This window comes from Lissotriton vulgaris, chromosome 9 (genome assembly GCF_964263255.1).
Source record: "Lissotriton vulgaris chromosome 9, aLisVul1.2, whole genome shotgun sequence".
NCBI classification, from domain to species: domain Eukaryota; kingdom Metazoa; phylum Chordata; class Amphibia; order Caudata; family Salamandridae; genus Lissotriton; species Lissotriton vulgaris.
The window spans coordinates 363,445,870-363,462,815 of record NC_141697.1 but is presented as its reverse complement, the minus strand read 5'-3'; the positions used below and the strand labels follow the sequence as shown (position 1 = coordinate 363,462,815).

General features: G+C 41.4%; 1 protein-coding gene across 1 annotated transcript in view; it reads left to right on the top strand.

Annotated features, from left to right (window-relative positions):
* SYNE3 (spectrin repeat containing nuclear envelope family member 3) overlaps positions 1 to 16,946 on the top strand; it is a 173,929-nt gene that overhangs the window by 114,183 nt on the left and 42,800 nt on the right. Inside the window, exons 11-12 of the mRNA XM_086937736.1 lie at positions 7,411 to 7,572; positions 9,253 to 9,425. Coding sequence (XP_086793862.1) covers positions 7,411 to 7,572; positions 9,253 to 9,425 — 335 coding nt within the window. The remainder of the gene's footprint in view (positions 1 to 7,410; positions 7,573 to 9,252; positions 9,426 to 16,946) is intronic.

The window sequence follows — 16,946 nt, the reverse complement described above, 5'->3', positions numbered from 1 at the left end:
GACCTTAGTTGCACAATATGTAAATATGAGCACATGGTTTAATACGATTAATTTCACTGACCTGAGCTATAATAATTAATTATTACACCAACCCTAGGTTTTGGTCAAAACATAGTTTGTCCCCTCACAAATCGCATACATAACCTCATTAACTCAAAACAGAGGCAATAAGTAGAGGTTTTGAATACATTTATGTGGTAACCACTAGCCATTACAATATGGCTGCCATTACCACGAACCAATGGGGTTCGTAGACACTTCCCTTTATAAACAAATCCAACCCCTCCCACTGCCTCCACCCGGTTCCAGCGGCGATGGGTAGGTGCGTGTAACGAAGCTCAGGCATTCACCAAGTAAGTGGCATCTATTCAAATATGCAACATTTACATACAACAATAACGTGCCGTGACTATATAACACATGCCGTTTTGCTTCAATATATACGCGATGTGACACCTAGTCCGCCGACTTCTTCCGCTAACACTGCACCGAGCACTGTCTAAACACAGAGGCTAGCGGCGGGTGTACACGAGCGGTATAATTAAGACACTAGTATTGGGGATAGGGAAGCCAGTAACGCACGGAAACGATTTAAACGCACACGCTGAATAAACAGTGTCCCGCCGGCATTTACGTGTAAAAGCTGCACGGCGAGAATCAATGATGGGTGTGCACGAGCGGGACCTTTTCCGGCACCAATAAGCGACCAAACAAAAGGGATCCAGTATCCCATTAAGATACTCCGTACTCCGTGTAAAACCCCCTTTTTTCTAACAATACTCTATCACGGAGCACACGCTATGTCAATAAACTGTGTCCCGCCGACATTTATTTGTCAAAGGTGCACGGCGAGAACCATCGATGGGTGGGTACGAGCGGGACATTTCCGGCACCCGCAAGCGGCCAAACTTAAGGGATTCTGTATGCCATTAAGATAATCCACACTCCGTGTAAAACCTTTACAAAACTCTATTACGGAGCATACGCTAAATGATACTTTTGTGGCATTAGTAACTGGACACACACAGGGTCTTGTAACATGGACCTTAGGCAATACACGCTGGGCTTTATTGTAAACCACACTAGACAGAGTTCCAACATAATAATAACCTAAACGGACTATATCCGTTTCACAGCTCTAAATAGCATGAACTAGATTCAATACTACCCAGTCGGAAGGAGTTAACTACCACCTCCTCACCCCCTAGATACTCCTGCTACAAACAATACATTGAGCATTGTCACAGATACATAAAGTGTAGGTAAATATATTCACAACCTACAACTTAGCCCTCTAGACACACCTACTCTAGGGCTTCATGTTCCAAATTTTAAACCTTATGATTGTGACCCACATGTTTTGTCTCAGCAATACACAAACATTGGATAGCAACTGCAAGGTAGCCTGTATATATTTATGTATTACATTGACTCTAGATTGTAAACATCACACGGTCTTCAATATCACTGTATATACCACTGAGATCTTTCCCTCTATATAGCATTGTGGTGGAAGATCTCCTGAAGCTTAACCCGCTGGACACTGTCGTTGTCTGATTGTTTTTAACTTTAGGTGAGTTGTGAATAACTGCGTGCAACAAATACCAATTTGGTATTTCCTGTTAAACACAAGGTTTTTACCTTCACATGTCACTCCCACCGAATCCCCACTGTTGAGAGTGCTTGACACACTTGTGTAATAATGCTATGACACGCATGAATCACAGCATGCGTTACACACAAGTATCACAGTCATTAATGCAACGTGTTATAACTTGTTTGTGATATGTTTTTACCCCCCTTTTTGCCTCCAACAGGTATTAACAATCGCAACCTGAAGAAGGGTAATATAGTATTGTTCTCCCTTTCACCCACTAGGATGGTAGCCAAATGAGCTTACATACACCATACCGTGTGGCAATAGTGTAGACAGTTACATATACTCTTAGATACTTGCTAACTAGTCCCCCTGGTCCTGAAAAATCGCTCAATAAATTTTAGAGTAGCGAGAAACATGTCGACCGGACTCTAACACATTCCAGAAGAGAGTGGGAAACATCACTTTCCACTACTCTCCTCTAGGAAATCGTTTTTAACTAAAGCAGTGGCCCTCCTGAATAAAGTGTCTCTGGTACCACTAGCTTTATTTTAATTCACATAGTTACGTCTACCCTGAATCCTGGCCCCATACCCGCACTTCATCTATACAGCAGTTGGAAAAAGATCTCCGCCAAAGAGCCCCTCTATGAGGTGTTGCCCGTTGGGTATTGCACCGCCGACCCAAAGAGGAGCAGGCCCAAATGATGAAGCATGACACCTGAAAGGGTGTGTGAGGGCATTAAATCCAACAAAATGGATTCCCAGGGTGACCATCAGGCTACCCTGTTCTAATCCGCTTGCACTATAGACTGTACCTATACCGTTCTCTGTCATTAGGAACAACACGACAACCTTTGCATTACATGTAATTTGGGCACGTCGTGTGTGGACCTTCTGCTCCTGCAAGAGCAGTAATAGCCCAAGACTCCTCTCTTTTGATACTAAAACGGTTATGCAAACACATAACATGGAGATCCTGAAGGCTATTACCATGCTAACTCGCTCTAATTTCCGCACCTTGCTCTTCCGCCCATCCCTGCAACAGCAAATGGGAGGATGTTGATGGGCTACATCTTCGACAAGGGGAGAACCCTCTGACGTCATCGAGATTGCGTAATGTCACTCCTTCTGTCATTTTAGTGAATTGGCGTCCATGATGGAGACACGAACTTCAAGGGGAAAGGAAAGAGTCAAATTCCTATTTTCCAGTTTTAGGTGAAGTTGCTGTTTCGATGTGCTGGATGCATTTCTCATTCATACTGCCCCACCTTGTGTCCAGACTGAGATCTGCACTATTAATATATTGGTATTTCTCAGCAGTACTGATTTGTTCTAAGGGACCCTCGAGCTGGGACTTAACCTTCAAGGCGCTGTGTGTGGTTAAAGCTACTATCTATCTATCGCAATGTGTGTGGATAGTGGCAATAAGTGAATGTGTCTGCATTTCTCTCAGCCTTATTATTTAACCAGCACAGCTCAAATCATTAAATTATGTACTTAACCCTTCCACACAGATAAAATATCTTAAAAAAATTAGAGCACCGTATTCAGATAATTCAACGAGTAATTCTGGACATTTTATGCAGGGGTCTTTTTCTCTTCTCATTTTCTCTCTAACTCTACAGTTACTGCACCTCAGGACAGAAGCTTAACCCAGCTCTGATCATATAACTGCAACCAACACCAGCCAGCCTTTGTCTAGGTCCTTCACCAGAGCCTTTTCATGGATATGCAGTCCTGGGCTGGCCATTCTCCCACTCCTATGCTTTCCTGGTTGGCCGTAGGGTAGAGGGCGGCTTTCAGAGCACGATGGACCTCCATGACCCATCCACGAAGCCTCTCGTGGTCCCATTCAGGCTGTTGCAGAGTGAGGCTGATTTGAACATTTTTGCCAGGGCTGATTTTGGTTTCTGTTCCGGCTCTGGAGAAAAGCACAGTGTCTCCTCCTTACGTTCATGACCTGCCCATTTTTTGGTAGCTTTTCGACTGAAAGTTTTCCTGTTTATAGTCTTATTAGTCAAGACGACACTACACAGTGAAGGGGGTTACACATGAATATGGCTGCCTCATTTATTTATTAAGACATTAACTCACCGTGGATCACACCTCCTAAGATTGATTGTGAAGTCATGAAAAGGAAATTCAATACATACTGAGGCTACAACTATGTAACATGATCCAGCCTGAGTTGAGTAGAGGGAGAGCATTGGTAGACCTTCAAAGATTGACCATTGTAGTTAAAAATATAGCAATATTTGAGAGTGAGTGTGGTTGTGGGAGGTTTTAGTAGCTCCATACCCTGACACTGTTGGAAAGAGGCTGAATGATCTGAAAGAAGCCCTCTTGCCTAAACCCCCAGTACATCGCTTTGTACCAGAATGAACAGACAGATCAAACTTGGTGATGGTCAAACCAGCGAAAAACAGATCGGCAGGAGCATTGAGTAAAGAAAAAAAAAGATGAGTTCATAGGGCTGGCCCTTAGTGAAGTGCAGTCTGATGCATAGTGTGACCTAGGACAAATGTAAGATGGATGTATGCATGGCTAGAATGTCTTGCTACAATTTCACGGGCCTCAGCCAGGGGTAAGAGGTGTCTGAACTAATTGGCATAGCTTTCATACAATACGAGGGCCCAATCACAGAAAATCCTTAAAAAATCTATAGGAAGTGACAACATCCTAGAACATCAGCTTGTGGCTAAACCACCTGGGAGGAAAAAGGTTTCTTTTTGGTACCAAGCCGTAGTGGAGACCATAGATGGTGAATTTAAACTGGCAGATGAACTGTGGGGGGGAATCTATACTTGACCAACATTGTGACTATCTGTGGCAGAACTCTTGTAAGATCCTGCATGATATAGTCAAACCAGCTTGGTTGAAAATTAATCATTTGTTTACTATTCTACCGAAGAATTGAGAGGTGCACTCGATAAAGTCAACAATACAAAAAGTTCATTGATTTTGTGAATCTTCTGTTCTTTCTTTAATGTGTTCTTTATTTTCTTTTAAAATACACAGGCACAGCCCACGCGTTTCATTCCCTTTCGTGCCTTGGGAATTTCGTCAGGGCATACAATGAATGATCATTCACGTTCGATAGTCCCAAATATTCCTGGATAGAGTTGACGTACAGTTCCAGGCGGCTTCCAAAAATCCATGGGGAGGAGCAGGGGACTGCAGAGACCCTATCACAGGTCCCGCACCCTACGAATACTGTTATAACTTGTTTGGACGCCACTCGTCATCCAGCGCATATCCGTCCCCCCTTCCTCTACGCCGATTCACTAAGGGGGCCAGGATATACACTCGTTGACTTTATCAACTCAACATTGCGGCAAAATTTGGGACACTACAACAGACACTCCACCTGGAACTGTACGTCAACTCTATCCAGGAATATTTGGGATCATATTGCAATTATCAATCCTTTAGCACCAGCTTCGCAGGTGCGATCACACTACGGACTATCGAACGTGAATGATCATTCATTGTATGCCCTGACGAAATTCCCAAGGCACGAAAGGGAATGAAACGCGTTGGCTGTGCCTGTGTATTTTAAAAGAAAATAAAGAACACATTAAAGAAAGAACAGAAGATTCACAAAATCAATGAACGTTTTGTATTGTTGACTTTATCGAGTGCACCTCTCAATTCTTTTGTAAAATTGCTCTGGCGGACATCCTTGGCAGCGGATGGTGAGAGTGGTTGCACCACTAGTTATTTGGAAACAGAAAAAGTTGATGTGCTAAACCTTGGTCTGCTGCTGTGTGCTTTGGTTTATAGTTTACTATTCACAGGGCTTATTTCTCCCCCTAAACGCTCTCCAAAATTTTGAAAGGCCCATCAGTTAGTTGTGCGAAAGGGGGTTTGGTTGGAGCCTCAGATATACATATGTTTAAAGAGTGCTCTGCTTTGGCTACCTTTTGGGAAAGTGTTGGTAAATTTTTAGTGGACATCTTGGGTTGCCCAATACGGAAAGACTTGTCCCTGATAATCTTCGGCTTCACATATCAAGTTACTGGTCCATCCAGATCCCTGCTTTTTTATGCTATTTTGTTAGCCAGGAGATAAATATGCAAACGATGGACAGAATCTACTCCTCCCATTTATTCTGACTGGCTGACCTCATTGACTGAGAATTCTAAGATCGAATTAGCCAGATTTGGCAGCGGAAAGAAGACAGCATTTTGGGACTTGTTAAAATGGGCCCAGAACCAATTAATTTATTGATTTAAAAAAAATATATATATTTTTCGGTAAAGGGTCCTATGATTATGCTGCTGTGGCACTCTTTAGACTAAGTCGGTTACTCCCAGTTTTCTGGAAGTATTATGACAATTGTCATCAGGCTCATTTGAGCTTAGTAGAAGAGTTAACTCACCTGGTGTTAGTAACATCCAAGTCTGTCAATATACCTGTAGGCGGGTCTTCCCCGAGGTTTCCATTTTCAAATGCCTAGTCTTCCCAGATTACTGAGTGAAAGTATGGACAGCTTGAGTGTGAAGCGAGGTTGGTGGCGAATGAGGACAATAAAAAAATAAAAGTAAAAATATGAGGCACTATATGTTTACCGAAGGGGATTCCTCAATTTCCCTAATTACAGCCTAGCCTGGAAAATGTAGGAGATTCTATCTTCCAATGAGGGCATCGGTAAAACTTCTCATAAAAAAGCGAGATTGGCAATGTGGATCAGGCTGCATACAAGGAATAGTTTTCTCCATCCAACGAGGTTCAGCAGGCGAATCCTGGCAGCTGAAATCCCCCATGCAGATCCCAATAAGAGAGTCTCACCCAGAGTTGTAGAGTTTGGTTACTACAGATTTTAAAAGGCACTCTCTAGGTGAGTGCCTCCAATATGATTTTGCTGTTGTATGTCAACTTTTACAGTTATTTAAGTATTTGATTTATTCTACTTCCTTGCAATTTCACTGTCAATACAGTTCCTTCATTATTAAGTTGTCATAAGTGTCTCTTGGGCATTGGGCATGTACGTTCAAATCAGATAGGCATTTTTCCCCACAATTCCTTTCATTGCCCAGTGGCCCAACATTGCTGTTCTTCCTCCCCTAAATCAGAGTGGGCAGCACTGGCTTGAAGCAGTCCAGTGAATGTATACCGTCATCGGCTGAAGGCATGTCTTGTGTACTATAGCCTTATAGCCCGCTATGCCGGCTATTAAAGGCCTGCTGAATCGTTAAAGGCCCGAGCCGAAGTCGAGGGACTTTAAAGAGACAGCGGGACTTTAATAGCCGGTATAGCCCTGCTACGAAGGGCTATAAGGCTATTAGAACATTCTGCCACTAGAGGGCAGAATGTTCTAACAATTTAAACAAAGGATTCTCGAAGCACGAGGGGATATAAATCCCCTTGAGCTTCGAGAAGCCTTTGTAGAACATTGGAATGTTGCTCTGCGGGCCTTTACCGGTCCGTAGAAGCAGGGAGCACTCCATTGTCTGCAATGGAGCTCCCAACATTCCAATGTTCTAATAAATTCCTATTTCACTCAAAATCTAAGTTTCTGGAGGCAATTTTACCTAGCATCCTCCAAGTAAACTATAACAGGACGTAATACTTTCCTGAACAGCAGGGCTTTCACTTTGCAAAATATTGTATTGCATTTTTAGAATAATCCCCTGAATCAAGGCTCACAAGTAAAGCTGTGTATTAACTCTGAGACAAGAAGGTGTTTCTCCTGCCTGGCTCTGTATTTGTGTTCTTATTTGTCCACTTTGAAGATTGAACTCATTGAAAGCCTTGTGTGGGTGTTTTCCTCTTGGTAACATGTTATAACCAACACTGCCTTTATTGTAGACCATGATACAAAACAGCAGACAGTACGTTAACGACCACCGAATACTCAATACCAACTTATTGGACCTTCAGAGCTGGATTATGGAGACGCGACAGGAGCTGGAATCTTTCCAAGGTGTCAATGGAGAGTGGAACATCAAGGACCGGGAATCTGATTTTGAGGTAAAGGTGTCTTGGGTTGCTTGCTGTTGTTTATATAAAGGTTTAACTGTCTTTGCCTTAGCACAATCCAAAGCAGAGAACACTGGCAGGTGTACATTGTTGACGTTCCCAGCCCAGGAGTGAATTTGTAATTTGCTTTTCTCTGTGTCTGTGTTGTTTACACTTTCGATGAAAAAAAGACAATGACCTGTGTATTACTTGTTCTAAAATCAGCACTTGTACCACAATCCTAAATACAGGCAATGTGGCCTCCGCATATGTGTTGCAATTCTTGTTAATATTTTGTTTTTTAATACTTTTTATTGCATCTGTTTCGTTTTTTAAGTAGTTCAATAATACACATTTTATGACCTAGGATAGGATGTTGATTTTAATAAAAATCGTAAAGCATATTCCTCGTGCGTATTCCTGAGTTTCTGTTTATGTTAATGTTAATGTTAATATTAATTTTGTCTTTTATAGCGCGCGGCTACTCCAAAGAGTGTCCTGGCGCTTTTATTGAGAAACCTGCAGCAGAATAACACAACACAGTAAAAAAACAGAACAGCAGAAACAAAGAGACAGGAAAAGCAACCTAAAGGGCAAAAAGCCAAGTTTTAAGGCCCTTCCTAAAGGTTAGCAAATTGGCAGTGCTACGTAATGCCAAAGGCAGAGTATTCCAAAGCTGAGGTGCTAACAGCCTAAAAGAGCTGGTATGCTGGTAAGAGGTTTGGAACTCACTAACAACAAATAATCCAGTCAGACTCACATGACTGAAAATAACCACAATGCACCATCCTCATGAATTGCTCAGGTGGTTCTTGGGCTACAGTCTATCGTCTTCCCTGTCTGTAGTTGGCAGGTTGTCATTGATCCTGCGCTTTTGCCAGAGGGGCTAAGGAACCTACGGCCAGATTCATGATGCTTAATTACGCTCGCAAAGGGCCAGATTCTCAGAATCTGGCCCTTTGCGAGCTCAATTTTTGCATTTGGGATTCATCATCCCAAATGCAAAAAACGGTAATAGCGAATTCGCTAATTTGTGAGGAATTACATTTAAGGAATCTCTATTTGAGATTCCTTAAATGCAATTCATCATCCATTTTTAAATTGCGAAATCGCAATTTCGGGCCGCTATTTACCGCGAGGTCAAACCTCGTGGTAAATAGCGAAAACTTAGAAAAATGCTTTTAAAAGCATTTTTCTAAGTTGCATGTTGCACACACACATGTCCTTTGGACATGTGTGTGCGCAAAACCAATGTAGATTACCTTTCAGGGGTGCTACAGGGTGTCCTTTGGACACCCCTAGCACCCTTGAAATCGCATCCTTATTTGCGATTAGCAAATTGATAATCGCAAATAAGGAATGTGTAGGAATCGCAATTTATTTTGCGATTCCTACATCTGTAATAGCGATTCCTTATGAATCGCTATTACAGACTCGCAAAACGGGTCTTTGATAAATCTGGCAGCTAATCTCTGGCTTTATTTTGCGTAGAATAGCAAAAAAGGTATCACTCTTGAAATAGAAAATGTGTTAATAGCACACAATTCACATTTAATACGATCAACAGACTCATCTAGGGTGGTCATTTTCCGGTCTGCTGTGTCATTATAGACTTCTGTATTGTTGTCATAAAAATAATGTATCCTGTGTTTTCACTGATCTGAGCAGCATTCTGAATCATGTGCATTTTAGGCATTGCTTGATGGATTCCCAGTGAAAGAGGTGCAGCTGCATCATTTGGAAAGTCAAGGTCACAGGGTGATGGAGAACTCGTCTGTTGAGGGTTCGGCGCACGTTGCATCAGAATTGAAACAGTTGAATACTTACTGGGCATCGTTGTTGCAGCTTGCTGCAACCCTGGCAAGGTAAGCTTTTATGTCACTGGCTAATATTCACAGTCCTGCAAAAATTGGTGAGTGCCAATATATACAGAATTTCTGACTCTTGACTGTGAAGGACAGGACTGTCAACCTTTGGGTGTTTCTGGTGACCTCATAAACCTTTAAACAGAAGCTGCAGTCTTTACGGTCACCTGAATCGTAAGATATTATGAAAGATTTGGGATTCCTAAGAACCTTTCTAAATGTCATACATCCTGGGTAAGTTTTGGTTTCGTGTGGCATAAGAAAACTATGATTCTGTTGCAAAACAGGACTATTTAATTTTGTCATATATTATTTGACATAATCTTACATGTGACAGTGTCAATTTCAATTCTGTGGGTGCAGTGTAATTTTCTTTGGCTATGTGGGGTTCTTCCATTAGATTGTTTGATTAAGCTCTGTTACCTATTTTGATCAATATGATATAACAGGCAGTCGATTTGGGCACTGTGCTGTAGTTTTTATTATGAGGCCACAGGTTTTGGTTTGTGTAGCTAACTATTACTGGCCAACTTGAGAAGGTTTTTAGATTTATTACTTAACTTCACTTAACAGTGATTTGTAAGAGTTAATGTATCAAAGGCAGAAAAACATAACTAACCATTAGCACCTTTTCTTAAAGAGACTAATTATGAGACCCATACTCAACACCACTTGTAGTAAGATGCCTTTTTACACATCAACAATTAGCGTACAAAAGAGTCCAGTCTGTAGACCAGCCAATGATATTCTTCTCAGGCAAGCCCTTGTTGGAGAAGATGTAAATAAGATATAGTCAATGAAAAAAACAAAGGTTAAAGCTTAGTTATAGTTAGAAAAACATATTTTCCCTATACAAACTACAATTATTTTTTTCTCATTGTAGCCTATGTTTGAGACGAGCTATACAAGATATATTTAAAATGTATATAATATGTATAATATATAATAACACATATTGAGATTGAAATCAGGGGTACGAAATCTGAACAGTGCTGAAAACATTTCATCCCATGAACAGTCAATACCAATCTCTAATTTGACCACTGAGGTTATAATAATATTGGGGCATATTACCAAGCTTAAGCGAAAAATATTGCTAAGCTTGGTTAGCGGCCAAAATTATATCGCCGAGCTTCGCCTATTTTTATCGCTTAGGAGCCTTGATATTATCAACGTTTATCTCCTAAGCGATAAAAATCAGCCGAAATGCATGAATATCGCTGAAAAGTCAGCGATATTCATGCATTACCGAGCAAATGCTCTTAGCCATGTTATCCACCTACCATTGGATAACATGGCTAAGAACTGCTCTGGGCAGGCGTTAGCTTTTGGAGATAATCGCGCTTAGCGCGAATATTTCCAAAAGTTGGTAATAGGGGATAGCGATGTTAGCGACTGCTTCCAGTCGCTAACATCTTGGCACGCCCACTTTGCATGTCATTAGCGATATTTATTGCTGTCATGCAAAGTGGGCCCCTAAATGCCGGCTATCGCCTATCAGCTGTCGCTAACTGGTGTTAGCGACAGCTAGGTAATAGGGCGATTAAATTCTCCCCGCTTTAGCGGGAAAAATTCCCGCTAAAGCGGCGATAAGGCCCTTGGTAATAAGCCCCATTGTCTTTTGCTTGATATAAAAGTAACTAAAAGAGCTCGGCGGCACTCACAACCCCCCGGGGGGAAGGGGGGCCGGCTGAGCACTTTGCCAGGGCCGGTTTTGGTTCCCAGTCCGGCCCTGCGACCCACCTAGTATTGCCAACTACAGAGGCAAATAAAGCCATATCCCATGTGGACCTGGTAGAAATATGCAACGTGCCTACCTAAAATGGAAACAAGGTACTCTACCAAAAACAAATGCTTTCAAATGGAGCTCTCCAATTTATCACAATCATTGACATGCCCCAAAACCAGGCCGCAGTTCCATGTGTTGACTAGAGCTGAGGTGATGGAGTTATTGACATATAAGAGAGCATTCTCACTTTAATGAAGAGACCAGAACTAGGACTGGAATAGAAGCAATATGCCATTAATGAAGATGCAGCTAAGGAGCCTTCTGGACAGTAGGCATGTGGAGCTGTTGGCTGTGTTTTTTTCAGTAACAGTTGTAGAAACAAATGACTTGCAGCATTAGATTGTCTCCAAACTTTTCTGTGATTCGAGCGAACTATGTTCAATGAAAAGCACCCCGAGACACTAGTATCATTAGTGTTTTAATAGTGACCACTTCAGGCAAGATTACATTATCAGCCACCATATTTGAGATTACTAGGAGTGATCATCTCGGTACATCAGGTAGGGCTGCCAGCAGTAAATTACATTAAAGAGCTTTGTCAATTTGAAATTCCTTTATATGGGTGATATATATCAGCTGGAATGACCCTGGCTCTGCAATATCCTTGGTGTCGAGGTAATATTTTTAATAAGTCTCCCCAACACCACATGATTTAATACTCCAACATTAGCTTTATATATATTTTGGAAATTCTTCAAACATCAGCTTACAAGTTTGAATAATACACACATTTTCGTCTTAAAAACCCACACTCGTTGTTGGTATATATAATAATTCAACCAAGCAAGAGCTTCTAATTAACCAGGCTGACTTGCATACAGGAGCTCTACTTACAAGGAAGCCGGAGAGCTTTCAGTAGCTCACCAGCTACTTGTTAGACATGCCTGCTTTAGGGTTAGTGACTTTCAAGAGAGCGATATTAAACAGCTAAGGGAAGTGAGAACTGAGTGCTTAGGTTGAAAGGTTTGATAACACAAGAAGAGACACCGTCCAAGGGGCTGAAACCTGATAAGCAACTTTTAGAATAGGAATGGGTCTTAGAGACGAATGTGCTACAGATGGCAAGGGATGCTGAACGTGCCTTTAGGTGGCTAAAGATAAACAGTGTGGATTAATGTCAGATGTAGGAACAAGGAGGCGGGAGCCAGGTTAAACACTTCTTTATTACATTTGCACTCTTCCCAGAATGCCATTTAATGACCCCATGTTCACCCGCTCTCTTCAATATTCTAAATCAATGCGTGGCATTCGTCACACGCACCCACACACGACGGTGGAGCAGGGGAAGGGCAGGAACGCCATCAATACTGTAATACAATGAAATATGTTTACTGGACATTACATCTTTTCCCTTTTATCAACAATTAGTTCAATACTTAATCTTTGAATCTGTCAGGCGGTACAACTGTTCTTCTAGTCATGGCGGTACCACTACAGTTAGTGGCAATCGTAGAAGAAGAATTTCCACATGTAGCATTAGCATTGTTTGTACTAAGTTGCTGACTGTTGTTGGCATTTTTGATTGACTCAGGTACCCTACCATGAACAGCTTCATGGCCGCTCACTGGTTCTTTAGGACTAATGGCAATGACATTTGATCCATTCCACCATTGGCCATTGTCTAACAAAAAAGCATTGCCTTTGTTCTTAACCACAAGTCTGGGCTCACTGTCCTTGCTCAAAGTAGCTCCTTTACTAGGATTTTTCGCTCTCACCACATCACTGGCACTCAAAGATATCTTCTTGACTACATTCCGAGCTTCATAGTTGCTGTGCATGCGTTTTTGGTGTTAGCTACCAAACTTCCCATTTTGTTGTCCTTTACTTTATGTTCTCCTTTTCTCTCTTCTTCCACACTAAAGACCAGTATGGTTGCAACTGTGTGATGGCTAATCTACCCCTGAGCACCTCAAAGGCAGTTCTACCTGTGGAGTGGTGCAATATGACCATAGTCTGGTTCTAAGGGCCACCTCTAAGGGAATGTGAGACTGTAAAGCCATCTTAATGGTTTCCTTGATGAGTCGATTGGCCTGTTCAACTTCCGCATTGCTTTGAGGATGGTACAGGGATTATCATATTTATTTTCCACAACATAAACAGCGCCTGGGTCATGAATTGCACCCCATTATCAGAGACTAACTGGTGAGGGAACCCTCCCTACAGAACAACTCCTTCAGGAATTTTATCACTTCGGATGTGGTGGGTTGTGACACAAAATTAACCTCAATCCACTTACTGAAGTAGTCTACTATAACAATGACATAATGCATTTATACGGACAGAGTGTTCATTGGTCCAATAAAGTGGATCCCGACCTTTATTGAGGACTTTCAGGCACTCTACAGACGACATGTGGCATCGGTTTGTGGTCATGGTTTTATCCGCCTTGACAAAAATGGTACGATGGCTAACAAAACTCCACATTGCGGTCCATGAATGGCTACCAATATCTTTCTCTAAGCTGTTTTTTTGTTCCTGTCATCTCTACATGCCCTTCGTGTGTGAGGGATATTAGCTTTTCTTTTAAGGATATGGGTGCAATCAGTGTCTCACCAATGGTGATGTCATCTTTTATTTTCCAGTATAGTCTTAACGCTTTGTTCAGTATTTTTTCTTGCGGTCATCCTTTGTTTATGTACTTTTTTATTTCTGCAAATACATTGTTGTTTCTAACAGCTGCCACCCACTCTTGCTTGTTAACAGTGCCATTAGATTCTTCACAATCAAACAAACATGCAACCAGCAAACGTCATCGTCCTCCTCTCCCTCTCAATCTGATTCACTATCATAAGAGGCACGTGACAGGTAGTAAACAGAAACATTCACTCTGCCTGAAATGTGCTCTAGTCTAATCTGGAACTCCTGAAACGTACACGCTAACTTAGCTATTCTTGTGGTAGGTTTACTAGAACCTTTTCTTTCCAAAATGCTGACCAATGGCTTGTGGTCGGTGCAAATTATAAACCCTTTACCTCAAAGTAAACTTTTGAACTTGCTGATCGCCCACACATAGGCCAATAGCTCACTTTCAGTCATTGTAAACTTCGACTTGGAACCTCTCAGCTTACGTGATGCAAATGCAATGCTTTTTTCCCCTTTCTTTGTTTTCTGGCTGAGCACCGCCCCAACCCAATCTGGCTAGCATCTGTAGTTACTATACTTTGGAATTTCTCATTGGATGACTGCAGGGATGGTACCGACTCAAGTTATCATTTTATTTCCTTCACGCTCTGTTCACTTTTTTCAACCCATATAATATGTGCATCTTTCTTTACCAAATTCCGAATTGGTGTGGAATTTGCACATGCCCAAAAATGATGCAAGTTCTTCCTTGTTTGTTGGTGACTTTGAGATTGCAGATATCAAAGACGGCTTTGGTTGAACACCATGTTCGTCAATGAGGTACCGAAGGTATTAAACTGTTCCTTTGAGAAAATTACATTTGTCTTTCTGTAATGTTAGGCCGCTGCCTTGCACCTTTTGTGAAACGTTCCATAAAATAGACGTATTCCTCCTCTTTTTTTGCTGTAAATTAGTATGTCATCTTGAAAATGACCTTACGCCTTCCATACCTAAAAAAAGTTAATTAATTACACGTTGAAAGACAGCAGACGCTAAACACAATCCAAAAGGCAACCTGCAAAACTGGTTGGCTCCTTCGATAAAAGGGAACACAGTGCAAATATTTGACCTTTCTTCCAATTGAATTTGATAGTAGGCTGCACTGAAGTCTAGCATTGTAAAGACCTTTGCTTGGTCCAGTGCCACCACCATTTAATTTATTAGTGGGAAGGGCTGTCAATCAGTTAACACATCACAGTAGAGTTGGCGAAGATAAGTGCACAGATGGATCGAGCCATTCTTATTTTTTACAATGACTACAGTTGATAACCATTCTGATGTGTTAATAGATTGGAATATTCCATTGTCAATCCAATCCTTTAGAATGGCTTTTGACTTCAGTGCGGGTTGATAAAGGTACATTTCTTACAAGTTGCTTGGTAGGTTGCATGTTTTTTCTTAAAATTATTTAATGTTTGAAACTTTGTAAGCAGCTAAGTTTCTCACTGTATAATCCTTTATACTCCTCAAGATCTCTTTATAAATTCTCTTCCCAGATGCTGACCACATAGGGTGGTTGGTGTGGATTAATTAACACCTTTAGCTTCTGCTGTTCGAAGCAGCTGAGGATATTGACATTGTAATCTATTACATAAACGTTTGTTAAAATATGTTTATCCTTAAATGTCCATTTTGTGTGAAATACTCCTTCCAGTTTTATTTTGTAGTCTGGGATGATCTTGCTGGCTTTTAGTGGAGTTTTTCATCCTAAGTTATCATAGGTGTCTTTTTTTTTTTTAGTTCAACAAGATTTTATTGAGAGAAATAAGGATCCAAATAATAGCAGTCAAAATACAAAGAGGTGATACATTCCAACATGAGTAGAACGTGAAAAACAAACATGGATATCATTTGATCAGTAACTCAATTAGATGTAAATAAAATTGGAAAGAAGGGAATCAATATGGAGTTAATAGTATAAGCCAATAATGGGTATATCGTGCAGAACGTGGAACATATCAGCCTCTTAGATGAGGGTAGGGGCAGGGGAAGAAAAAAGAGCAAAAGGAGGAAGGAAGGAAAGCAAGGAAAATAGCAGTGGAAAGAAAGAACGGGATGAGAGGACAGGAAAGAGGGAGAAAGAGAGAAGGAATCCCACAGGAATAGCCCAATGTAACGTAACTAGCAGACAAAAATTAAGTAGACAAACCAACAGGAAATCGAGGGACTACACCTTGCGAGGAGAGTTCCATGTATTTATCCAGGGATGCCCAAACCCCACTCGAAATGGAAGGCGATAGGTGTGCTAGATCTACTGAGGTGTGAGCACTGCGTAAGAAGGAAACCCATGCCCACCACGTATGGTAAGAGACTGACGAGAAAGATTTCCAATCCATAAGGATAACCTTGACCGCAATAGATAAAAGAAGATCTAACAGCTGTAATTGCAACAAATCAAGGGGAAGGGGCGTAGGAGCAGCCCAGGGACCTAATATAACTAGAGGAAAAGAGAGCTGGAGCTGAATGTCAAAGATAAGAGATAAATGTTGCTGGATAAGGTCCCAGAAAGGTTTAAGTAAGGAACAATTATAGAACATATGAGGGAAATCCCCCGCCTCCAGGCCACAACTCCAGCAGAGATCATCTTCTTTAAGGTTGAGAGAATGAAGACGTACAGGTGTCCAGTGGAGTAAGTTAATCGAGAAAAACTTGGACTGTATTAGGGAAGGAGCTATTTTGTTACGGAGCGCAAATTTGCTAATGGATTGCCAAGCTTCAGATGATAAATGATCTGTAATATTGTGATCAAAATGACGCATCCATTTTTGTTGTGCAACCGTCTGGTCAGGAAGCGAAGTAGAAGATAGAAACTTATATATGTGGGAGGCAACATGACCAGCTTTGAGCCAAATACAAAATAGCGAGATGGTAGGGGAGGAGGGGTGAAGACGAGTTTTTGAGATGGCAACCTTGATTTTAAGAAAGGTATAGAAGTCTAGATTAGTTAGAGAGTGTTTGAGCGCTAAGGTAGAAAAAGGTAGGGGCTCACCAGAGTCACTATACAGATGTTGTACAAGAGAGACACCTTTCGTAGCCCAATAAGACATAAGGGTGGGAGTGATATTAAGTTTAATTTTGGAATTACGCCAAATGGAAGACCATCTAGTTTT